Genomic DNA, 26,516 nt, shown 5'->3' with positions numbered 1-26,516 from the left:
GTTGCTGTGTCAGAAGAGTGAGACAGGATTACTGGAAGCATTATGTGGGATCATTTTCTAGCTAGACTTTGATTTTATATACTTATTTCATCTTTTACTGGAACTGGTATTTAGAATTTTTCTTTCTGTACCACAAAATATAGACTCAGAACATCTGACTGTACTGCCTATCTAAAAATCTTGGCTGGGCTCCTCTGTGGTAGTTTTGTGGGTAGAAGTTTATCTCCCTGCAGTTCTTCTAGGATGATTTCAAGTCCTCAGTGGAATTAGCATGTCCAAATACAAGTAAAAAAGGGTTCTCTTACTCAATATGAATATCAGGAAGTGAAATTGTGATACTCCTCTGGGAGCTTATTTCCCTTGTGAAGCAGAGGATTTTTTTTTCAGAGAGGACAAAAGTGTTTAGAATACAAAGAGTTTTTTTTGCAGTCATCCATTTCCTCTTGGTTTTTTTCCTTCTGTGTTCCCTCTGAATTCCCTCCAGTTGCAGAAACTAATTGGAACAACTCTGTAAGAACTATCATTGTTTAGCCATTACATTTTGCCTTTCGTCTGAACTTATTTGTAATCTCTAAATTTTTCCATCCACTGTTGGAGTGAATTGGAAATTGGAACAATTTACAAGATATCTTAGAGAAATGCCAGTTCATAGTATTTATTGGTGAAAGTCTCTTGTTTCATGTTGAATGCTTTTTGTCTTGTTTTCACAAAGAGAATATTTTTTGTCTTTATTCCTTTGCACCCTGATATCTTTAGGTATTGCCATTCATAGTATCCTTTTTGATATAGAAGTAAAAATAACCTAGACCACATTATAAAATGAACTGGAATCAATTAAAGTCTTGGGTATAGGATTTCTTCTTTTTGTGACTTCTACAACTAAAAATAGAAGAAAGCAACAGTTGCTTCTAGGGTAAATAGTTGCTGAGATCACCTTTTCTGGGAAGTCTTGAAACTATGGATTGGAACACACTGCTTTGCAAGAATGTCCTAATACCAGGAAAGCAAAAGAAAAAGTGTAACAGTAAAACTGTCCTTGAGTCACCTGGGTAGTAAAAGCAATTATACAAAGCTTCTTAGAAAAGAAAAGTTCCAAGTTCTGTGATGAAGAATACCTACTAATTGACTAAGGTTGGATTAGCAACTCATCTTTTGTTTTTCAAAGAACAAATCCTTTTGGTAATAGTTTTAGGCTAGCCTAACTGTTAGCTGAAGTATGTGGTAAAGTTTATGGTTCTATGTTCATTGTTTCATTTCTAGAAGGTATTCTATTTGTTAGTGTCTGAGATTTTGACAGACAAGGATCAGCAAGTGATTTAAGAAGGAGACCCTGGGTAGGACTCTTGATGAAGAAAAGTGAGAGAAATAAGAAAGTGTGTAAGCAGTATGGAGAAACAGATTGCCTCAGTGAGAAAAGATGTAAGTGGTGCATGTGGTAAGACATTCCTGTGATGGAAGCATGAAAGCAAAGAGCAGCTAAAGGCTTTGACTAGAAAAGAGCTATTCTGGGGTGTACAGTAGGGTGGAGGAATTGAAAAAAAAATGGATAAATCAATCAAATGAAGTAAAAATTAGCCCAGTTACTTCAGATACTATAGCATCTATTGAAATATGTTTTGAAATTGAAGAATGGAGAAAAGCAAATGCTTGGAGGTAGTCTATTCAATAATAAAGCCAGTGCCACAAGAAAAGGTAATAAATTCTGAGTAGTATATGGTTCTGATTGAAGCTAGTAATTCTTTCTATTCACCATCTGGCCAGAAAATTGCCAGGATAACTTGCCAATTTTCTTCAATTCATAAAACAGCCTCTGGTATTATGTCTTCCTTTATCTCTGTAAATACTGATACATAATAGATTTACTGGCACAGAAATTACCTGTATTGGAGAATGGTCTCTGCAATTACAGAGTATTTAATTTTAGATTAAACATTTATATAGCCATGTTACCAAAGAACAGAAACCTAATTGAATGCTTAGGTTACCACTGTTTTCTGAATACCATCAGAAGTTTACACACTGCAGAGTTCAGTCCCTCAAAGCAGGTTATGTTCAGGTTTGGCAGTGGTTTATCTCCACTAAAATGCACTCGGTTTAAATTTGGTTATAGTTTGGGTAAATTACCAGGGAATTGAATTTAATGGTTTTGATATTAGCAACTAAGGAAGACATGATAAGGCAATATAGAAGAATAGCTCTTCACATTCAGAATGTTCTACAAGTATTAAAGGCCTGGTATTAAGGTTCAGGATGACCTAAAGAGAGGGTTTTATGTCTGGGATATTCTGTTTACATTCTCTTTTCCTCACTTCTAGTCACAATCTCCTTAGTTAGGCTTACTTGTGGTCCTCTGTGAATTGCTAGAAACCCATCTGAAAATGGCAAAGTCAAAATAACCTGGTTAAGAATTAATTCAGCCTTTTCTAGTTACATTTTTGTGACAGTTTTCACTGAGGTCATAAAAAGGGTCAGTGGATTCCTTCAGGTAGAATTATGTTCCATGAATATTCAGCCTATACCATCATCCATTGCATTTCAAGTAGTTTAGTACTGGATGTCGGTTCTTGCAAAATGTTTTATTGTCACCTATCGAAGTTTTCCAAAGAAATATGAGAATATTTTTTCATTTTTTATGGCCAGTTTTGTTTATGGGTTCTTTTGTGAATCCTGTGATATTGTTGGGTGTCCAGTGTCCAAGAACATGACTTTTGAGCAGCACTTAACTGTATAGAGAAACAAGTTACTCTGAAATGGGTCGGCTGTATTCCACAGGCTGAAACTCCTTTTTTTGGTATCGTCTTGCAGTATTTCCTCTGAAGTGTATAGATGAACTTTTTAAAATATTCTGAATACTGTTACCATTAAAGGTTCCATCTTTGATGCAGAATTGATGGAGATAGTTACCTATAAAGAGTCTTTGAGGTGTCTCTTCAGTGTATTTTAACAATCAACTACAATTTCAGTGAAGAAAATAAGGCTTTAGAGTATTTTGCCAGAAGAGAGTAACTATTTGCTGCAAGAAAATGCTGTGGAATGTAGTTAATAGAATGCATGCACAATAACTGTGAGGATGTAACAAGTATCTGTTTCAAATTCCATGAAGCATTGAGAGAACTGATAAATTCTTGGCATTATCCTGTCAAAAGATTATGTGTTGCTAGGAGGATGTAGTGAAAATTTTTTTAAATTATTTCCTTTCAAACTGAACTGCTGTCACTCAAATGAGCTATGTAAAACCTGTTTACTTTTGTTGACCAAGGAAGAATTGAAGCATACAGAACAAGTGGCTTGATAATGGAAGAAACTGGATTTTGAAATAAAGTTGGTCAGGTCCTAGGAAGTAATATAGCTGCTTGGAGGGCAAGATGACTGCCTATAAAATGTTGACTACTTGTTACAGATTCTGACAGTGAATGAATAACATGAAGTCTTACAGTCTTTGGTCTAGTGTGTGAGCTCATAGGATTTAATTCTCTTTAACTGGTTTTTAGCAGGGTTTGTATGATCTCCTTAGCATAGGAGATGATGTACTTAACTGGAATTCATTTGGCCATCTTTTTGTCCTTAAAATCATAGAATCCCTTGGCAAAAATACTTGGTTTTCACATACAAAGAACTATCTAGATCCAGGACTGAAGTTGACATTTTACAAAGATTATCTATGCTGCTAACAGATACTGTTCATGTAAACTGATGGAGCACTATGTGTTTTTGACAATTTTGTAAAAAATGTTTTAGGCTTTTTTTAAAAAATTATTTTAGATTGATATTCAGAAAGGACCAGCAATATATTAACTTTTTAAAAAGTATCATATCTGGCCAAATTGCCATTAAAAAATTAGAGAATTATTTTCACATATACATATACAAATATTCATATAAATAATATGAATAAAATATATTTCTGTGAAAATGAAATATTTTAAAATACTAATTTTGTATTCCATAGCAGAAACACTTTTGCCACCTTAGAGTTTTAAAACGTAATTTTGATTTCTGTTTCAGTTCATGTCTTGTTTTTCAGGTGCACCTGTTTTTATTTTTTAAAATTACATGCACTGTGTGAATTTTAACTTCCAAACAAATATTTTAAGGTAATGTTGTGCACTCTGTACATAAAACAATACCCTTTGTTTGATGTTCTAGTCAACATCAAAAGTCTTGCATGTATGAAAGTGATGTTCTATATAAGATTGTGTTCTCAAGCCATCAAAGTTCCTAATTAGGTAAAATTGATATAGCAGAGACAAGTTCTTTTCATGGTACTTCTTTTTAAAAAAACGAAAATAAACCCCAGAAAATTAAGTTCAATTTCCAAAATATTGTTTTGCCCCTGTAGTTGTTTGAAGATTTTATCATATAATTGTAGTGTTTCTGTGATTATAGTTGAACAGCAAAGTGATTTTATTAAAGCTGGGATTTCCAGGAAGTGAAGGGGACCATTGCTGTATATATACTCATCAAATTAATGTACACCTTGGTGTTACCAAATACTGTTAAATATAAAATGTCTTGTTTTGTAATTTTACAGTGCTATCATTGTAAATATTTCAATATTTTATTTTAGCCGGAAAGTGAAATTTCCACCACAGTAGAAGATTACAGTTCTGAGGTAAGACTGTAGTAATGCTTTTCCTAGCTTTTCTTTACATATTTGCTGCAATACTGTGTTACATATTTGCTGCAATACTGTGCATAGTTTTTCAAAAGGAGAAGGAATGAAAGAGCAGATGTGATATTGTGGACAAATTTGTTGCATGTTACTACTGTATGATCAATGTACCATTAAAACAAGTATTATGTCAACTCCATAATGGGATGGCTACTCTAAACAAATAATGCAGTATATACATAAGCTGTTGTAGCAGTGTCATCCTTAAGGTCATATTGATGTTTTGGATTGCCTTGGGAGTAGTGGCTATGCATAATCTCTACTAATTTTCTGAGAGAGACTATTTAAAAAGTCAATTACATTTTAATGGGTTTCAAAGCAGCCTCAGTGACTGGCTGAGTGTCAGTCTGCTGGTGGGAGATGATGAATGATTGTCTGTGCATCGCTTGTTGTTTGGCTGGTTTGTTTTCTTTCACTTATAAAGATGACTGTATCTGAGCCCTTGAATTTTAGTTGCCTTTGCCCTTCCAGTTCTCTCCTCCACCCTGCTGGTGGGGGGTGAGTGATTGGAGTGGGGGCTTAGCTGCTAGCGAGAGTCAGCCTACACATTGGCAACTGCAGCTCATCTCTGTCACATTGAAGGGTAGTTGAGTCTCTGGAACTTGGGTCCTGTCAGATAAAACAGTTATGTTTGTAAGGAGTAAACTACCTCATGCATAAATGTTGATCAAGAACATCCCAGCAAGAAGTAGTCATGGAACATCTGAATACAGTAAGAATTGGTTTTAGCTTGAAAATCTAATTCTTCATGTCTCAAACAATCACTTTGAGTAGGGACAGTCTGGAGTTTATTTTGCAGTTCTCTGTGATAAACATTTTAGAACAAACACACCCAGAATCTTAAGCTTGACAATAAGTAAGAGGGGGTGAAGTAAATCAAATGAATCTCATTGCTGTTTGCCATGAGGAGTGTAGCAGACATGCTTTTGAAGAACTGCCATGACTGTAGTGCACCTTTTTAGAATATGTATCACCATGGTATGTGATTACTTTTCAATGGAATTTGCAGTATGTGAAGAATGAACCATTGAAAACAGTTGAAAGTGTCATTGATATTCTTGTATTTTGACAAGTGGGACATATTACATATATAATGAAATATGGATGAAATTCTGATCACTTCTGAGGGAGTAGGAAGCAGTGCTGGAGACGGATTACAAAAACTAAAGAAAACATGTCTTTGCACAGGGCAACAGGATACAGAAAACATCTGGCATAATACCTCGTGGTAATAGTGGATGTGTTCTGATTTTAGTCTTTTGGGCTTCAGTTTCAGTTGCATTTAAAGCTCTCATTTTAACATGAAGTTTCACATCTAAACACTTCATTCTTCAAAGATTTCCACAGATAACCTGCAGAGGATATTAGGGAACAGTTTTTCAGATACTGAAGACATAGAAGAATAGAATTGCAGTCTGAATATCCCTTTAAAAATTATGGATTTCCTTAATAGTGCAATGACAGATGCATTACTAGGCAGTTCTCATTCCTGCAACGAGACTTTTTACTTTGCTGAGAGTTGTTTTCTAAGACATAAATAGGCAACACAAAACTTGTGAATAGTAGCATGTTGCTGGCTCTGGTGAAGAACAAGCTCAAGTAGTCAGATTTGCCATCTTTTCTAATAAACTCTTTTTAATTCCAGTTCATTACAATTAGTTGGTCTCTGAAATGAGGAGACCTCACATTTAGGAATGCAGATATTTTAGAAGGTGATTTTTCAGTATGTTTCATATCACCTGTAATGTTACTTTTATTATTAAGCTCTGCTTCCGTTCATGGGCACTCCGTAAGTAAAATGGAGCCTTTTCAGTTCAAGAAGATGAGAATAAATTAAATTTTGTCTGTAGCAGCATAATTATACAGATATATAAAATACTGAACTTAAGGTTTTTTCATATACATTATTTGCCAGAAATTAAGCTGAATTGTGGTTGTCGTGCTTCAAATAGGTTGTAAATAGTTTGTTATGTTTTCATTGGTAAATTAAATCAGATGGTGTTAATTCTTCAGCCCCTTCTCTTGAGGAATTGATAAAATTAAGTGATAAGGTATTTACCTCTTTAGGAGACTTATCAGACACAAAATTAAAAGGCAATACACTTACCTAAGCAAAACTGAAGATATGTTTATATAAGAATTCTTGCATTGAAGGAAATTTATTGTAAAGACAGTCTTTTGTTCAGTTCTGCTCAGCCACCTTTCTAATACCTACACTGTCAAAGTAGTAGCTGACTAAAGACTGGTAAAATGACCAGCTTGTCTTTTGGGACAAATTCCTCAGTGTGAGCAGCAATGATGCCTGCTTAGTCTTAAATTTTTATGGTGGTTAGCTATTGAAGGTTATGGTTTGAACTCAGAACTAAGGGAAGTTAGGCTTTTTCCGAGAGTTGGAAATTTTGGGGGATTTTATAATGTGTAAGGTAAAGTTACTCCCATACATTTCCCATATGCCTCAGTTTTATGGTATAACTGAAAAACTGTTCCACCTGACTTTTTTTTCCTCTTCTTGACTCTCTTTCCAATTTGAAGAGTATATCTCTGAAAAGATGGTTAATATGAAGTCTAGAAAGTTGCTTGTTTTTATAAATTTCAATGACATTCTATGCCTCAATCTTACATAAAGAAACCTATTGCTGTTCTGTTACTATATAGAAAAATATATTAAACCATGATATTTTAAAAAATCATCAATGGTTCTCCAGAAGTTACTAACCTTAGTTACAGGATTGTAACTTTTTTCATCACAAACTGAAAATAGTTTTTGTTTATGGTGTATAAACCCTCCCCTGCAAAACCCCCAAAATATGCTGAAATTCATTTTCCCAAGTTGACCTAATTGCTAATTTTAGCTAAGTTTCATATAGTCAGTTGTGACACATAATTAGAAAATTGAGGAGAGGCTAAGAACGTTGACAAGCAGTGTTCAAGGTCTAAATATTCATTTTTAGGAAGGAATCTGTACATCAAAAATCTTGTACATCAAAATGTACAAGAGAGGGTAGAGGGGAAAGAAAACATGAGGTAAAATTGTTAATCTGTTTCAGATACTTCAGCTACCAAATCAAACAAGTATTTTAAGAAGAACAATATGTATTGATTTATGCTGAGCATGAATTTATTATTTATAGAGGGAAATCTCTGAAGTAATGGTATTAATATTGTAAGTAGTTACACATTGTATATTACTACTATTTTTAAGATACTATTTCAGGTCTTCTAAGGTCTAAGGAATGTTAGATAGCGTACAGTGATTTCATAAATGTAATCCTGACCTCTGGTGGCATTTGTCATGAATCACTGCCTTAATTCAGTGGTGAAAGTTGGTTTTCCTTGTGTTTCTCAGAAGGAAGATTAATTTCATTTGCCTTAAGCATATGTATTAACATATGCAATAGAAATGAAACCTTTAATTTTAGCCAATAGACTACAGATTGTATCTTACTTTATAATGCTAAATAATATTTCTGTGAATTATTTTGAAAATGCAAGGGAGGAAGAACAATCAGAAAGAATGTCCTTTGAGAGACTTCCATAACCTTCACTTGTTTCATATCGTTTGGTTCACCAAAACTGTGATAGTTGAGTAATGTATTGTAAAATTTAATCTATTTTTATGTTGTGATTATTTGCTCATGCAATTTTGTCCAGAGCTCTTGTTAATTCTTGGTTCCATTATGTTAAAATGGTATGTGGTTTGATTCTTTCAATGTTTAATTGTTTCCTTCGGTATGTAACTAAACACATCATTAGTAATTAAGGCATAAGAATGTTTCAGTTTTAAAGGTGAACTGCAAAGCTTTTAAAGAAGAAATTATAAGAATCAGCATTAAGAGCCTTTGTAGACTTGCAGAAGATCTCTAAATGTGTAAATCACTGGGAGCATAAGTCAAAACACAGGAGTCCTGCAGGCCTTCTTTAGCCACCTACTAACACTCAAGTTGGCATCTGAACTACTGAATTAATATCTTTCAGATAAATGAAAAATTAATTTCAAATTAAAATATTTTGAAGCTAATAACTCATTACCCACTGTCTGTCTGCTCTTACACAGTAGAATTTGTCATATCAGAGGTTACCAGGTTGCTCCTAAGGTTTCCCTCAGCACAGCACCCTGCTGTGGCTGTTTGGCTGGGGTTTTTTTCACGGATTACAGTGCAATTTGCTGCCTTGTCATGTTTTCACTTGCACTTTGCCAGAAGACATAAGGCATTTGAAAGAAGAAGGTATCAGATGAGAAACAGCATAGATACCATGTTACTGTGTGCATCACTTGTGTGATGTCAAAGAATTACGCTCTTACGCTCCCATGGCATGGAGCAAGATTTCTGACCTTCCAGACTGTTGATTTGAATGTGTATAGCAAAATCCTTTTTATAAGTTAAAAGTCTTTTGTAGAATTTTCAGCTGCTGAGCTGTCTGGAACAGCTAATGAGATTAGACTTTTGTGCCTTTCCTATTAGCTCTTGTTATAGTGTCTTTGATAGTTGCACATAGCCATGATTCATGGGAAGAGAAGTGTATTCACTGTGGTAGATTACAGTGATTGTACACTGTATCTTTACCAATTAAGCCTAAGTAAAATGGGAGTTACAAAGGGGAAAGGAAGAATTTCATAATAGTTTCTATTAAACTACTAGTGTTTTTAGTCTGGGACATGTGCCAGAATCTGAATAAAGCTGTTGGTGCCAGGCGCTGTGTAGGCATTTGTGTGTCTGAACGCAGAGCAAACATCTGGCAATACACAAATGATACATAGTGCCTTGATGAGTTGTGTGCTTTTGCTGCAATTTTCTTTATTCCTTCTAAACTAGGGAAGTAATCTCTGTGGTGTCTTCCTTTTTCTGAGAAAATCAGAAGTTGAAAGGGCACTGTGTCAGCTCTGCAGATTCTCTAGTGCAGATTTATTCATTCGCCTAATACAAATTCAGTGACTCTATTGATCCCATTTTTAGCAGTGCATATATCAATTTGCTCAGGCATGATAGTTATTCGTAAGTAAGACCTGATCTAGGCTATGGCAGACATCTGAGCAGTACGGCTTCTTTTTTTGATTTAAACATAGCATTTGGATCTGAAATACTATGATGCCTTTCCATTTCTAGTACCATTATTTTTGTTTCAGGCTCTGATGTAATGATGACCTCTGAGGAGAAATGCAGCCTGTTCTTGCTTTCTCATTTTTGAACATTGGTCTGCTGTTTTAAAAGTCTGCCTGTCTGTTTGATCATTACTCATGTGTACACAGGATGTTCATTTGGATTTTTTTTTTTTTTTTGCCTATAACTTACCTATGCTTTGCCTCGTGCTTGCCTTTTGGAGATTTGCTGGTTTTGGTTTGTACAGTCAGTAGAATCAAAATTCTCATAGAAGCTGAAAGGACTTGCAGTGTTAGGTGAGTGAAAGAGGATTTATTTTCAAATGTCTTATGGCAAATGTATAATTTTTGCTCTTTTTCAATTCCACAAAATTCCCTCAAATTGAGGATGAAAGTCTGTGATACTGCCTTTCATCACCTATCAAGAGATAGGCGATGTGGTGTATAAAAATCTTTCAGAGAGCAGAACTATGTTTAGTAATAAATAAAAATATTAAGCATATAATTTTAAATACAATAGGCCTGTATTTTAATGATTTAACAGTTAAAGCTTTGCATTGACCTTTAAATCTGAATTCCTTTGTATTCTCTTGATGTTCATTGGTAATAAGGTTTTTGTTTTTAGGCAGTAGTATTTATTTTTCAATTTTGAATGTTTAACCTTTTATCTATGCTTACTTTGATGTAATTTGCTATATAGAAAGCTATTTTGTATTCAAATAAAATAAATTTTCGTAGTGTAACAATTCCCATGGGTCTGCAGAAATTGCCACATACAATTCAAGTAAGTGGGGGATAGAAATCAAGCATTATTTCAAATAATGTATTTAGAAATTGTCTTTATACAGGTAAATGGTTGCAGTTTTGTGACAAGAACAGCTATACCTGCAGACTTAATCAGGGTACAGTATTGCAAATTGAATCGGAATACTAATGAAGAATACTAAACACCTCAGTTTGTTTTGTACAAAATCTGTGTTGCTGACTAATACTTTGTTTTGCATGCTGTGCTCTGCATCTGCATTGTTTGCTGTATTAATATAGTGTATCATTAAACTTGAAATGCAAATCAGTTTAGTCCATCTGTTAAGACTAAGGGTGTAGAGCACAACTCTCAGAAACATTTTGTGTCAGTGCTTTTAAGGTGTGAATTATACTAACAAAGAAGGTTACCATGGCAATAAGGTCTTTGATGCTGTATTGTATGTTAATGTTCTAAGGTGGCATTTGGTATAGAATTTGATGCTTGACTTTATTTACTGTGATAAAACATAAAAATTGGCATGTAAAGGAACTTGGATTGATTTAGGAAGAAGAATTTGGAGTTGGAGACATTCATTCAGAGCGTGGAATGCAGCACTCACAGGCACAGCTAGAGGTGATGGAGAATCAACTGGCTGGGAAACAACAAGACATTGAAGAACTAAACAGAGAAATAGAAGAAATGAGGGCAGCCTATGGTACAGAAGGATTGCAACAGGTATAATTACCTTATGTTGCTTTCTACTTGCTATTTGGTTATATGCCAAAATGCAGAGCCTCAGCGGAAAGAATTCACCCTAATGGTAGCTGTTCAGAATGCACTCAGTGTGTCATATAGAATTAATTGCACAATTTCTTTCAATCATATGCCATGTATTCTATTACTTTAAACAGCATTTCCTTTTTCTCTATGTTTTGTGACTAAAATTCGAATTGTCTTTGCAGTGAGTTTCTTCAAATTAGGAATGGAAAGACAATTTTCTTCAAGAAAGCCCTAATTCTTCTCTACTTATGCAAAGATTTAATGTCTTCCTGTTCCTCCAAGATCAAAAATCCTCAGGTTTTACTCCCTAATGAATAATATAACTGAACCAAAATGTATTTCTATGTCACACTTCACAGTGTGAAATATTAAAACAACAGTGTCAGAATGTTCTAATTTAAAACACCTAATAATTTGGGTTTACAGGAAAGCATTTCTTACTTTAAGAATACCATTGAAATATAAACTTAAATTTTAAAATAAGGAATATTCTTCCAGTTTAAGCCAGTGATGCAGTGCACTCAAGTCAGTACTTTGTTGTGCTTTGTGTCTTACTTGTCTCTCTACTAATTTGGATTCAGGTCATGTTACTGTATTTTGCTATTTTTTTGCAAAGTACCATAAAATAAAAAAAAAAAGTGGTCTAATATTCAGTTATTTTCTCTGTTTTATTATTATTATTTGTGTTATTGTTACTTGTATTTTATTTGTGATAATAGATGTCATTTTATCTACCATAGCACCAGTTAAGTGGATGCCCCACAAGAGGTGGTTTATTATTTCTTTGTCTGGTGTTGAATTTTAATTATTGTGTCTCGTATCTGTTGTGCTAAACATAATAGTCATAATTATAGCACAATAAAGAAAATAACTGTTTCTAATGATTGTAACTACTGTTAACTTTTTCTGAAAGAGTAGAAAGTGAAAACGTTTGCATTTTTTAAATGGCTATAATTACTATTTTTAAAATAAAATAAAAATATATTAAAACAGATTTGAGCATTTTCGGGTTTTGGGCTTTGGTACAATAATATTTTTATAGTTGCAGTTTATTTTTGTGTGATTGTGGTACAGTCTATAGTATCTCAGTTGAGAAATGCATGTGGTTTATTTTTCAGAAGAAACAAAAGAGTTGTAAAAGGGGAGTGAGGAAGATAGTTGTGTACTGTAGTTCTGTTTGTCAAGAACAGAGATTGAATTTGAAAAGTTGGAAATTATATAACATTATGTGCTTTGGAACTGACATATTTACTTACTCAATTTCATTGAACAGATGCAAAAGTGAAGGTGTAGTACACTTAAGTTCCTGATCTGTTCCTAATTTTCTCTACTATAACAAACATTTAATATTTCCATTAGGCCTGTGCTTTTAAAGTTGGAGTTGACTCCAGTTTTCTAAAAAGAACTTTATCTGGAAGCATCACCATGTTAAGAGCAAGATTCAGCATATAACTTGGTGAAGGTTTTTTTGGGGAACATTACAACAAAAGAGTTACAGAAGATTACTAATGGTTTAAGAAATTTGCAATATGATGAGGCTTCCACTAGCCTTAAGTGAGTTCAAATTGAGAAAGAAACCTTCTACTGATACATGATTATATAAATGCACATAAAAATATTGCCAATCAATATTGTAGAATTTCTGACTGCTTGACTGTAATCCTTTAAAAAATTAAAACAGTTGGCAAATAATTTTTTTGTACTCTTATAATTTCTTCATTACAAATTACAAAAGATTCGTCTGTTAAATATGCTGTATCCATTTTGCAGCTTGAGCTGATTTTCTCATGTAGTTATGAATTATTTCCCTGGGTTCACAGTGTAGGATACTTAATGGTATCTATTACATGCTTTAGTACAGTTAATGATATTAGTTTTACTTCAAGTGTGAGATGATATAACTTGCATTTATTGTGGGAAAAGTGTGTGAACATGAGTAGTTGTACAAAGCTGCTGAAACACTCTTAGTAGATATTCTGCTTCCTTTATGATGGTTTGTTTATGTGGCCACACTTTATTTTAAAAGCAAGTTATATATTTAACTAATAGACCTTCTTAAAAGTTCAGATTTTGTTACTTGTTAACAGAATAACTTGTTAAAAACTCTGTTTCTAAAATTTTTACAAGAAGAGTTTGTTAAAATATAAAAGCTCTACTAGTGAGACACCTTTTAAACAGAGAGGTTAGGGATGACTTATTCCTACTCAACTAAAATTAGGTGGTATTTTTTGACTGTGGTTTTCCTGTGCATTAATAGTTTAAATTTTATCTTTTACAGCTGCAAGAATTTGAAGCTGCTATCAAAAAAAGAGATGACATTATCACTCAACTCACTACTAACCTACAGCAGGCACGGAAAGAAAAGGATGAAACCATGAGGGAGTTCTTGGAGCTTACTGAGCAAAGTCAAAAACTACAAATTCAGTTTCAACATGTAAGTTTTACAGCTACTAACATTTATCTGGGTTTGACAATAGGTGTTACTTTGGAGACTCCATAAGTAGCTACTTCCTGCAGAAAAATTTTTTGTGCATTTTTCTAGAATCAGCCTCTTAGCATAGATTAGCAGTCATTTTCCTGGTCCTACAGTTGTTGCCATAGTACTTGTTTTATTGTAATAATTAACTATAAAATAGTAAATATTAGTCTGTTTGCTTTCCTATTATGTGGTAATACCTTCTGATAAACACTAAATTATGGCAGTTATCCTAGGGAAAAATCACGTAGGCAATTCTCAGAGCTTTGGGCAGGAATGTTCCCTTTGAAATCAAAATATCCAGCCATCAGCTTCCATGGGCCATAGCTTCACACTCCAGTCCTTATAGTTTTGGATAAAAGCTTCCTTTGTGGTGTTATTAAAAGGTCGTGTAAATAAGAAAGTGAAGCTTCAGAAAGACATTTCTTCTCAAAAGCATTGAGGTGCCACAGGCACACAGATTACACCTTAGTGTTGCAGTTGAATATTGTAGTATTTCATGCTGTTTAAGTACATTATATAGCTTATTTTGAGCTTCAAGTGGATTATATTCTGAAGCCTGAGATTTTATTATTAAAAATCTGATTATGGGCTCCATAGCTGCAACTAGTTAGTTTTACTACATATTGATGTATCTGAGACACTACTGTTCTGTGTTAGCTCACCATGAATATTTAGTTAATATGAAATACCTTTTTATTGATTGATTATCCCAAAGGAATAAGGGTGTTTGACTTCTTCCAAAATAACTTAGAAATCTTTGGGCTTGTGGCGTGGAAGAAGAAAATAAAGATCACTATTTCTGTATGTAGTGCAAGCTGTTTCTGAAAAACTTGGATGTATTTTAGGTTTTATTTCTTTAAAATTCAAGTTGCAGGCAAGTGAAGCCCTAAGGAACAGCAGCCATAGTTGCACAGCTGCTGATTTATTGCAAGCCAAGCAACAAATACTTTCACATCAGCAGCAGCTAGAAGAACAAGAATGTCTGCTTAAGAATTATCAAAAAAAGAATGAAGAATTTGAAGTGCAGATTACACATCTTCAAGAGACAATCAGGACATATGAACTGGTATGTTCCTTACTATAAAGATCTCTTTTCCTAAACGTTTTTCAGGATTTTGTAATTCCTTTGAAATAGAAAAGCCAAAGCACAGATAATGAATGTACTGCATTAAGTTTTTGACATTGTTTCTGTTAACTAACATATAATATGTATATAATTTAAAACTGAAATTTTTATGGCACTATTATGTATTATTTTTTAAAAGTTGTAGAAATATATAGAGCAAATTATGAAACTATGTTTCATATGTTAAAACATCTTCAATACATGACATTATTTTAGAAAAAAAAAATTAAATTACCTGCTTGAACATTCTTTTCTGCATTAAGCAAAGAATGAATTTTTTCCTTTGTGTACTTTTTTATTATCCTTAATGGAAAACATTTTAAAACCACCTAAAAAATTCAAATATTATAAAAAGTGATAGAGACACTAGGGGTTGGAAAGAATAGGGGAGGGGCATGATGACATGGGTGGGGTGGAGTTTCTCAGTTATTCCAAGGGTACAGGAAACCTCCAAATGAGGTCAACAAAAATATATATATTTATGTTTTATAACTACCATAGGCTTTCTAGCTTCTAAGAAAGGCTAAATGGCTAAGTCTGTAAATTTTCTTACATGTTCGGATAATTAGCTGAAAATAAGTACATGGTTTTCCTCATTTTTTTAAGGAAAAACAGAGAAAAGAGGGAGAAGATTTGAGTAAATTACAAGAAAAAGAAGCATTAGTTGAAGAGCTGGAAGCAAAACTTGGAAAAGAAGAAAAAAATTCGCTTCAGCTAAAGGAAAAACTATCAGATGTCAGCAAATTACTTGAAGAATTGAAAGAAGAGATTTCACTAAGGAACCAGCAGATAAGTAATATGAAAGCTGAACTTACCACCTACAAACAGAAAGAAAGAAAATGTTCTGATGAAATAAAACAATTAATGGGAACTGTGGAAGAGCTGCAGAAACGATGTTATAAAGACAGCCAGTCTGAAGCTGACATTGTGCAAAGAATGGAATTAGAAACACAAAGGAGACTGGCACAACTTCAGGCTGAATTAGATGAAATGCATGGCCAGCAGATTGTACAAATGAAGCAAGAATTAATTAAGCAGCATGCAGTGGAAATAGAACGGTGTCTTTTGCAACAAAAAGTAGAATTGGAGCAAACTTCAAGTCTGTGTTTTAATGAAAATGTTAATAAAGATCAAATGCATTTAATGAATATTAAAATTAATGAATTAAATATGAAATTGCAGGATGCTGATAAGGAAAGGGAAAAAATAAAGCAAGAATTGTCACAACAGATGGAAGTTATTGCAACAGAGAAGTCTCTTCAACAAACTAGAATTGAAGATCTTCTTCAAGAACTGAATTTTTCAAGAGAGCAGGTTCAAAGAGCCAAGCAAACTGTAGTGGATATGGAATGTAGATTAAATGAAGCTGAAAAATACCAGTCTGTGATTGAAGATTTAAAAACTCAACTGGCTTCTGCCTCTGAATTTAGGAAGGATTTGGAATTAAAACATGAGGCAGAAATCACAAATTACAAAATAAAACTTGAAATGCTAGAAAGAGAGAAGGATGCAGTTTTGGACAGGATGGCAGAATCTCAAGAAGCAGAATTAGAGAGACTGAGGACAAATCTTCTGTTTAGTCATGAAGAAGAACTTTCCAGGCTTAAAGAAGACTTAGAGAAAGAGCACATGGTGAACATGGAAAGCCTTAAACACAACTTGAATATGCAGCATAAACAGCAATTAGATGAAGTACAGAATGAAATGAGTCAAAAGATAGAAGCCATGCAATATGAAAAGGACAACTTAATCACAAAGCAAAATCAGCTGATTTTAGAGATTACGAACCTGAAAGATTTACAGCAGTCTATTGTAAATTCTAAATCTGAAGAAATGACACTACAAATCCATGAACTGGAGAAAGAAATTGAAGTGCTTAGGCAAGAGGAAAAAGAGAAAGGTACCCTTGAACAAGAAATACAAGAGCTGCAGCTTAAGACTGAGTTGATGCAGGAACAAATGAAGGAGAGGGAAGATACCCTTAAAAAAAAATGTTCAGAACTAGAAACACAAAACAATATTCTTAGGGGGGAAAATAAAGCTCTGGAAGAGAAATTAAAAAATATGTTGGTATGCTCTGAAGAAAACATACTTCATAACAGTGGTATTAGCTCTAAGACAGAAATTTTGGACTTGCAGAAAAGAATAGAAAAGCTGATTACTGAAAATGAGCAACTTAAAAACCAAAACATTATCCTCCAAGAGGATACTGAAAGGCAGAAGAGTGCCTTTTCATTGACTGAGAAAAAACTTGAAGCTAGTTATAAAGAACTGCAGAAAGAATGTGGAAGTCTTCTGAAGGAAAAAACTGAGTTAGAAGAGAACAAGAAAAAGCAAGAAGCTGAATATAAAAGCAAACTCAAAGCATTGAATGAAAAAATCTGCCACTTACAAAGCAATAGACCAGTTTCATTTAAAACTAAACCTTCTGGTTTTGGAGAGAGTAAAGAAAAAAGGGTGTCCAGGGAAGATATATTTGAGGCTGGAGAGGTTGTTGAGAAAGATGCAACAGAACTTATGGAAAAGCTTCAGGTTACTCAGCGTGAGAAAGTAGAATTATCCCTGAGACTTTCTGACCTCTCTGAACAGTTAAAGTCAAAGGATATGGAAATCTGTCATTTAAATGAAAAAGTCAAATCCTTAAAAGATGAGAAAGAGCAAATTCTAGTAAAATGTAAAGAACTAGAAGTCACAATTAGTCATGTTCAGAGAACAAATAGTAGCAGTAATGACTCTAGGAAAAAGTGCTCTAAAGGAAAATCTCAAAAGACTGCTACTCCAGCCTCTGAAAGTAGGAATAAATCCCCTGGTTCAAGGAGTAAAGCTGATGAAGGAATAAATTCAAGAGGTAATCTAAGTTCTGGTAAAGACTGCAGCCATCAGGTAACAAAAAGGAAGGAGGTCCAGCAAATGCTGAAACCAGAACACCAGTCTGTTGAGGAACATTTGCATGGGATGCCAGACAGGCTGACAGAAGAAACAGCGTTAGCATCCACTCCACAGAGTGAAAGTAACCTTCAGCAGCAAGTGGATGCCTTAAAATCAGAACAGGTATGTGACATAAAACAATATAGAAAATACTTTAATTATGAAAATTTGTTGAAGCTTACACTTGAATATTTGCATCACATTCTTTCCAGTTGGCTGCTTTGAGCTATAGGTGTGTGTGTGTGTGAGTGGTTGAAAGGGGTTACATGAATGATCAGAATTATAAGCATAGTCAATGTGTTTAAGGAGACTTTTTGAGTGAAAAAAATACTCTTCCCTTGCATTTAAATAAATTAACAGCAACAACAAAATTGTAAGAAGACTACCAGAGCACTTCATATTTTGATGCAGCATTTCACTCACTTGAGGGGATATAATAATTTTTTATTCTATGATTACTTTTTCAGTTCTCTAAGTACTCATTCAAACAGTATGAAAAATAATGAAATTTCATCAGTCATCTTTGACCAAACTTTTAAAATATCAAGCTTGGGATATACTAAAATTACATGACCACATTTTTTGTTATTTATGTGGTTATCACTTTCTAAGAAATGTATCTGGATATGATAATGAGAATGCATATCGTGTGATTCTAGCTATTCTCTAAAATTTTGCTGGCTCAATTTTGCTTGTATTTCTTGGTATTGTAAATTAATTGTAGGTAACATGGAAAGGATTCTTATTTGTCAATATAAATAGCTAAGTACTGAGTTACCAGTATTTGATTAGATGGTGGAATCATAAATCTATATATAAATTTATATATGCTGGTGAAGTTCAGTAGCCTTCTGCAAGGTGTATGCAACTAAGTGTTCTGTGGAAATAGATGTTAAGCAGACTTCTACTATTTTTAAGCTTTTTTCTGTGTTCTAAAAGTCAACCTAACAGTGAACTAATACCACCAACTGTCTAGTATTGCATTGTAGTTCATTCACTTCCTAAGAAATAAAACCACAAGCAAAGCCACATTGGAAAGAGTTGTGAGATTATGAAGATTATGAAAAAGAGCTTTAGCTTTGTAATGGTTTAGTTTAGGCTTTTTTGTTTGTTTGATTGGTTGGTTGGTTTGTTTTTATAAGGCTGTGATAAGGGTCTTACAATTTCCTCCCATACAACTAAAAATCATTGTGGTCTAGAGGTGTCTAAAAACCTTTCCAAACTTCAGCTCTGAGTAGGTCTCTGTTGCCATATCCCAAATTTTTTTTTTTCTTTAGCAATAGCATCCCCAAAGTGCAGATGGATCTACAAGCCTTTATATGCAGCATTCCATTCAACACATTATTAATCTCAGAAATTTCCAAAGATGGGTCTTTCTACTTTCTTATTTCTCACTCTTTTAAATTGTGTCTTTATATTCAAAGACTGATTTACAGCTACAAATGGAAGCACAGCGGATTTGCCTATCCCTGGTTTATTCAGCTCATGTAGACCAGGTTTGTGAGTCCTTGAAGGCAGAAAAAGAGAGTGCACTTTGCAGTCTTAAAGAAGAGCTTGTTCATAATCATATACAAGAGATGACTGATCTTAAAAGAATGCATCAGCTGGAGCTCCAGACCCTGAAATCTCAACAAGCAGGTAACTTGACCAAAATTAGGAGAATGAAGCTCTATATGAAAAACAGCAAACAAGCAAACAAGCAGTTTGTGCATCTCGCTGTCCAATAAATTGTATTTAGAGAATATTTTTTAAGTATTTTTTGAACAAATTGTTCACCCAGTACATGCAGGCTATTCCTGAGGTAACTTGGAAAAAAAGTATATAAAAAAAAGAAATAAGGAGTATGACAATTCATTGTTTGCTGTTTATATTAGCTCAAATAATTGTAAATAACAATATAGTAGATTCACCTATAAGGTAAAATAATAAGCAAATTCACCAGCAAAGTATTTTTGTACTTGTTCTTTTCTCTTTTCTTTGTATTGCTACATTGACTCCCTGCACACTTTAAGTAAACTTTGGTACTACATGATTTTCTATCCCAGCTTTTTCTGTTATACCATGTTTTGCCCTTGTTTAATTTTTTTGCCTAAGTTCTTTTCTCTCTGCTAGGTATCTCTACACTTTCTGGAGGTCACTAATACATAAAGTTATTTTTTATGTGCTGCTCTCTAGAACGAGCAGCTCACCTCTGATAATTGAAACTGTCCATTTGTTGTAACAATAAAGAGGGGAGCAAAAAAGTGCCCCTCCTCAAGCTGAAGAGGCAGCTTCACTGAGGCAGGAAATTAAGCCTTTGAAAAGTTGTTGTGCATCTAGTGTTTAAAAATAATATTAATAATTTGTATTCGTAGATGATGAATGGAAATCTACACAAAGACTTATAGAAAAACTGAATGAAGCTGTCACTGAGGAATGTTCCAGGCTGGCTCAGGTAAGACTTAACAAAAAGCCTTTTTTAAAATGTAAATTTGGAAAACAAAAAATGATGGCTTGTAAGTCATCATATTTTTCTACATTATTTTTGCAGGTTTACTTCGCAGCTTTTCTCTTTGCATTGATCTCAAAATAGAGGCTGCTAAACCTGAGCTTCCAAAATAGCATTGCAAATGGTTTTTTAATTTTTTTTCCCTAAGCTAGTTTATGTCCTTGTCCAGACAAGTCTTTTGTCTTACACATAATCTTAATCTTTTAGCTAATGTTGATCTGATATCTACTATTTTGGAAGTACATTTTTCCTTTCTCTTTGTTTCTGGATATATGTTTTTGATTCAAGAGTCTGATGTCACTTGCATCATGATGTGCGGGACATCATCTCTCATATCTGCAATAAGAGAGTCCTGTCTTTCTTAACTGCAACTTATCTTTCAAAGACTTAAAAGTGTCAAGCAATGTAAAAAAAAATACTTTTTGTATTGTTTGTAGTAAATAAATATTATAGTAAAAAATTGAAGCTGATATTTAGTCTATATTCTAATATCAGCCACCTATAATAATATTTTGGTGTATCTTTTTTCCTAGAGTAATAGTAATTGATGGCCCTTATGGGTACTTTTTGACTGTCAGTCGAGTTACTTTTTAGACTTATTTCTAGATAAATTAAACAGCTTTTTTTACTCATTGCAAGCCATGGTTTTCAAGTCTAAAGTACTTCAGATGGATGGGGTTTGTGGTTTGGGTGGGGTTTTTTTCCTTCTTTGCTGGACTTTTTTCAATACCTTTTTGGGAAAGGGAATAACAGAATTTTAATTTGAGATCCAGTATAGAAGAGATTAAGAAGGACTCTAAGCTCACAGAAAGTAGCAGCTAAAAGAGATTGCTTGGTATGAGTTATTCCACAGTGTGCAAAATGCTGCCTATTTGTATGATCCTTTTGTTGAGCTGTTGGAGAAATTATGGTTTTACATTTATAAGTTGAATTTGATTTTTGTTGAGTATGAAATCTTTAAATAAAGAATCCCACTGTGCTTTGAGCAAGTGGTTTCTTTTCAAGTATCATTTATCTTCAGAAATCATATGGATAAATCTGTTTGTCTGCTCATTCTGCTGACCACATAGCACCAACAAACATAGGGTATTCTGTTCATTACTTGGTTTTTTCTGCCATACCCTTTTATCTGATTTGTTCAGCACTTAAAGAACAAGATGAGCTGCAATCCCCAAAAAGATACAAAATTCTGCTGTAGGGAATTCCTCTTCCAAGTAAGATTGCAGCTTATGAGACTGAGACATTTAAAATGTAAATTTGCTTTCCACGTTATTAAAGGAGGCCTTTCTCTACAATATTTTAATACTTGGCAGGTCCAGATTAAATGCTGATTTGAAAACGTATGCATTTATGCTTTAGCTGAAAAGTCTTTTAATATCTGTTTCTTTTATCAGGAGTTTTAAAGATTGTCTAAGTTCTTAGGATTCAACAGAACGTTTATGCCATCATTTTCACAGAAGTTAATGCTCAAAAAATACTACTTTCTTACTATTTTTCTTGTTTTCTTTGTGGATTGTAATTGATAAAATAATAAATTGTTTACTTTTAGCTTTGTTTGATTTTTATATAGGTTTTATGTGGCAGTCAGAATGAACATTCTTCAGCTGCTATAGAAGCTGGTGATAGGGAACAGGAAATTTTCTGTAAACCTGCTGTGAAAGAAAAACTGAGTGTAGAATTACCAGTACACAGAGGTCAAGCTCAAGGTAATGACTTTGTACTGTCATGCTGGTTAAAAGTATCTATTTAGAGTATTTCAGGATGGCAATTTTGCCATTACTTTTTCAGGCACTAATTCATGTGCTTAAATAGCTGTTTTAGAGATTTAATTATTATTCTGAAACACCTTATTTTATGATGGATATTTTCTTACACTGTGTTCATTTTTGTAGATATTGGTGGAAAAAAGTGTTTGGGGTTTTTCTCTTCCTCTTCCTCCTTTTGTAGAAGAAACTAGCAGTCATACCAAAAAAAATGCATGTCTATCAATACATAAAAAATATGCTCAAAATCTAGAAGGGCTTCATTTGTTTCAGTATTTTGTAATGTTTATCAGACAATTCTTCAGGGCAGAATTTGTGAAAAAATTACTTGTATTAAAATTAATGGTAAAATATTTTCTTTTTTTTAAGTCCCTGGTTCTTTGTGTAATTTAACTGTACAAGAACGTATGGATGCACTTCTCTGCAAGATAATGGAAGAGTACAGCAGGCTGAAAGCGCTTCAAACACAGCTGATGGCAGAGTGTAGACAGGTAAACTTTTATAGCATAGAGTATATGAGCATTTGAATTTTCTCTGTTGCATTAATTCCTTCTGGATGACTGAGGAAGTGTTTGAAAACGTGTGTATGCTGGTTGAGTGGCAGAGCAAGGCAGTGGTTTGAGAAAATTAAGAAAGCTGCTGTCCACATCACAGAATTCTAGGACTGGTTGATGTTAGGAGACACCTCTGGAGTTCATCTAATCCAGCCCCTCACCCAAAGCAGTGCCAACTGGTAAATGTTGCCAAGGACTGTGTTCTGATGAATTTTGATACTTCACAAGCCCAGTGGGCAAATTTGCCTTCTTCAGGTTTTACATGCCCAGCTCTTCCATCCTCTCCCAGTACAACAAAGAGTCTAAGCCTCCCATCTCCTTTGTAACTCTCTGCTGGAATCCTGCCAATATGTCCATTTTTCTCTCATACTGGGAATGCAGCACTGGATATAATATTTTTGTGCTACTACTAGACAAATTGTTGTTAATTGCATTACTTGATCATTATTTAGGTCAAAGAACCAAAGGTATCTTCTTCAGAAACGAGGAAAGAAGAGGAGCCTATGCATATGGAAATAGGAAAGGAAAGTCTGCAGACTCCTTCACTGAATCTAATGGGTAAAAAAATGAATAAGATGTTTTTAATGTTTGTATATTCAGACACAAAGAGCAGACAATGACTTTTAACTGATTTGTATCTTACTACAGCTTGAACATAAGAAATTTTTTTCCGATTTTGCAGTACAAGACTGATTTTCTTAATTCTTTAGATTTCAGAATTATATTCTATTATACATTTTTTGTTTAGTATTTTTTTTAGTTTTCCATAATTAAATTTGTTACTCATATCAAATATTATTTTGCAAAATGGAAGATTAGGTTATCCTTCTTTATTATGGAAAAATAGTTAACAGGATGTCAGAATTTTTTTTAACTACATTAATTATTCAGTCCATCACTAAATGGACTAAATATGGATGAAATGGACTAAAATGCTAAATATTTGTGAAGAAATTAATATAGTTTCTTTTTTCCTTCCTTCCTTCCTTCCTTCCTTCCTTCCTTCCTTCCTTCCTTCCTTCCTTCCTTCCTTCCTTCCTGCCTCCCTCCCTCCCTCCCTCCCTCCCTCTTTCTCTCCACCTGTCCATCTCACCCCCTGCTTCACATAACCTATATACAGATCCTACAATTCAAGAATACTGTTCAAAGGAGATAGAGAACCTTAAAAAACAGCTTGAGGAGCAGCATACTCAAGAGCTGGACCACCTCCGGTCCTATTTCCAACAGCAGCTGAAAGAAAGTCAAGAGAGGTACACTACAGAGCTTGTCCATCTGCAGGATAAGCTTCAGATTGCTGGGGTATCCTCTGACCACACGAGGTATTAATCAGTTTTTCAATGCTTATAACTTCACGCTCTTTCAAGAAGTGTTTCAAATAACCATTTGTGTAAAGCTCTGTGTTCTACTTCAGAATTGGAGAAATTCTTTATAAACATACTGGTCTTCTGTAGTTTTGTTTCTTCATGAGTTGTTAAGAGTCTTATAAAGAAATGGCATAAACATTGCAAATTAAATAGTGCAGCATTTATAGTTAACAGAGAAAGATCTGATAAATGGAAAAATGTATAAAAGTAATTCCTAATATATGAGCTTTATAGCAGCAGTTTCAAAACTTCAACTCAAGTAGACCACATTTAATCCTCAAAACTACAGGCACTATCCTTTACATCCAAAGACATCTTGTGTAGATGTAGTTGCCTGCAATTTATTATTTTCTATAATGATAGTAATAAAGTAGTGGTAGTAATAAAGTTTGTGGTGAAGTTTAGATCCACTTAATACATTCTGGTTTTCAACAAGTACTGATTTTTTTTCTTAATTATTATTTCCCCTCTTTGCATTTTGTATCTTTTTAGTGTACCCATAGATTCAGAAAGAAAGTTAAAAGAAGTCTTCAGGAAAGTAAAGAGCACAGAAAATCTTCATCAGAAAAAAACAGATAAAGCACTAGAGGTATGATGTAACTCATTTCATAACTAATATATATAAGAGTGGCATAATTTAGATACTCTGGCTTATTAGATGAAATTGAAATATGGACTAATACTTGGGAGAATAAGGTAGTTATTGTCTTTGTACTGTACTATACTATTAGACAGTCCATGTTAGGGGAAAAATATTTAAATTTCCTGAAAAAAGTATCTGGGAATTATGATCAAGAAAACTTGCTTTATGGATGCTGGGTTTAAATTTATTTATTTCATCTCTGAAACACGACATTTGAGTTGGCTGTTTCTTACCAAAGTGGGAGTGAATTAGTGTTCAAATTCTGGGATTTCTTCAGGAATCTTTAAAATATTGTGACTTTTCTTTAAACATGAGTTATGGAAGAAGGAATTTAAGTGAAAACCCAGGACTTTTGTAGTACATGCCGCACAGTTTAAGAGAAATTTTGGAAAAGCAACCCCAAAGATTTTAAAGAGACCAAGTGCAGATAGGAAAGACCCTCTGCATTCCTCTCCTTGGAGTACTGGAAACCTGGCTCAAAAATTATGCATTTTGCAAAGTAGTAATGTTGTTTGTACTATGGTTCTGTGCTTCCTGACCTGGTTTCACTGCATTTGACATTCAAATAGTGCTGGAAGGAGAGTTTTTGCAAACTCAACTTTTAAAATTCATTTTGAAGCAGAAACAAGGCAAAATCTTTTACCCAGTTCTTCTGCGTTGTGGTACAAAATTAAATTATTTGTATGAGATGAAGAAAACCTAATTGAGGAAAAAAATCTTTTTCTGGATTGAAACGTGAAACTAATGAAATAAAATGAGAAATACTTGATCTGAGATTTCATGTTTTTCTTACAGTTTGGTAGGGAGGCGGAAATGCAGAATGATGTGGATGTTGTTCAATTACTCCAAAAGCAGTACCAAGAAAGATTAGAAGAAGAAGTAGCAAAGGTATTACTTTTATTTCACTACTTTAAAATATGTTTTGAAAATCTGTCATTTTTATTTGCCATTTTCAACTACTTAGACAATTGCCATAGCATATGCTAACTTTTGTATGTTTTTTTACAAGGAATTGTTTCATTTGGTTTCTGAATGGGAAAATCTTAAAAAATTCTGGAACATTTTTGGGTTTCTTAGCTATCTGTCCTATTCCTAACTCATAATTTCTATTCATATGGGTTGTAGTGGTGATGTTTAAGACTTCAAAGAAAGTAGACAACATGCTACCATATTCTGCACTAGAATTTATTTTTAAAATGCAGAGATTTAGAGTCTTAGAGTCTCTAGAATATTTCTTGGTACCATAGGCTTAACAGTGGGTCGGTTCAAAAGACTTTTGCACTTAACAGTTTAGTACTGTTTTCTGATCATATTTTTTATGTGTTTTAATATGTAATGTAAAATGTATAGTTTTTCTTTGGATCTCGTGACTAAAACATGGAAAGTAAAAGTAAGGTTTTATAGGTAGAGCATATTTGTTTGTGGATTTACTTACATTCTGATTTGCCAAAAAGTTTCCACTTCTTTGCATGATAAAATAAATATTCTCTTATCTGCTGCCAAGAAAACTCTTCTTTATGAGGAAACAAATGTTGCATTGTTAAGAATCAGTTTAAGTTCAAAGGACAAACTTGCATTTTCTGGAAAGGAAAAGTTTGGTGTTTTCAAGTGTCAGACTTCTGTATTTTTTATAATATTTTTTCACACTTTTTGTAGTTTATGCTATGAATCACTGTATTCTAAATCTAGAATATAATTGCTCATATGATTGGGAAAGGGGTTTATTTGCATTAGAAATACTTAGCAACACAAAAGTTACCAGCCTGCTGTAACTGTAACTGCAGCTAGTAAGTGCCAGTAATTTCTTTCTGGTCAAGTAAAATTCCTATGCTAAGTATCAAGCACATGGCACTATGTTCTTTATACAGCCGAAAAT

The 26,516-nt window shown here is 33.7% G+C and overlaps 1 protein-coding gene across 6 annotated transcripts in view; it reads left to right on the top strand.

Annotated features, from left to right (window-relative positions):
- Nucleotides 1-26,516, top strand: part of AKAP9 (A-kinase anchoring protein 9) — a 105,729-nt gene that overhangs the window by 30,240 nt on the left and 48,973 nt on the right. For 3 of the 6 annotated variants that reach the window (XM_056486062.1, XM_056486064.1, XM_056486061.1), the window contains exons 3-16: nucleotides 4,568-4,612; nucleotides 10,619-10,672; nucleotides 11,080-11,250; nucleotides 13,574-13,729; nucleotides 14,643-14,840; nucleotides 15,507-17,951; nucleotides 19,253-19,466; nucleotides 20,183-20,262; nucleotides 21,887-22,022; nucleotides 22,449-22,570; nucleotides 23,086-23,191; nucleotides 23,754-23,952; nucleotides 24,490-24,586; nucleotides 25,436-25,528. In XM_056486062.1, the coding sequence (XP_056342037.1) occupies nucleotides 4,568-4,612; nucleotides 10,619-10,672; nucleotides 11,080-11,250; nucleotides 13,574-13,729; nucleotides 14,643-14,840; nucleotides 15,507-17,951; nucleotides 19,253-19,466; nucleotides 20,183-20,262; nucleotides 21,887-22,022; nucleotides 22,449-22,570; nucleotides 23,086-23,191; nucleotides 23,754-23,952; nucleotides 24,490-24,586; nucleotides 25,436-25,528 (4,116 nt within the window). The remainder of the gene's footprint in view (nucleotides 1-4,567; nucleotides 4,613-10,618; nucleotides 10,673-11,079; nucleotides 11,251-13,573; nucleotides 13,730-14,642; nucleotides 14,841-15,506; nucleotides 17,952-19,252; nucleotides 19,467-20,182; nucleotides 20,263-21,886; nucleotides 22,023-22,448; nucleotides 22,571-23,085; nucleotides 23,192-23,753; nucleotides 23,953-24,489; nucleotides 24,587-25,435; nucleotides 25,529-26,516) is intronic. The other 3 variants (XM_056486066.1, XM_056486065.1, XM_056486067.1) reach the window with 3 other exon arrangements.

The sequence above is a fragment of the Oenanthe melanoleuca genome, chromosome 2, assembly GCF_029582105.1.
Source record: "Oenanthe melanoleuca isolate GR-GAL-2019-014 chromosome 2, OMel1.0, whole genome shotgun sequence".
Taxonomy (NCBI): Eukaryota; Metazoa; Chordata; class Aves; order Passeriformes; family Muscicapidae; genus Oenanthe; species Oenanthe melanoleuca.
Note: the sequence above shows the minus strand (reverse complement) of the source record. Positions and strands in the feature narration are given on the sequence as shown.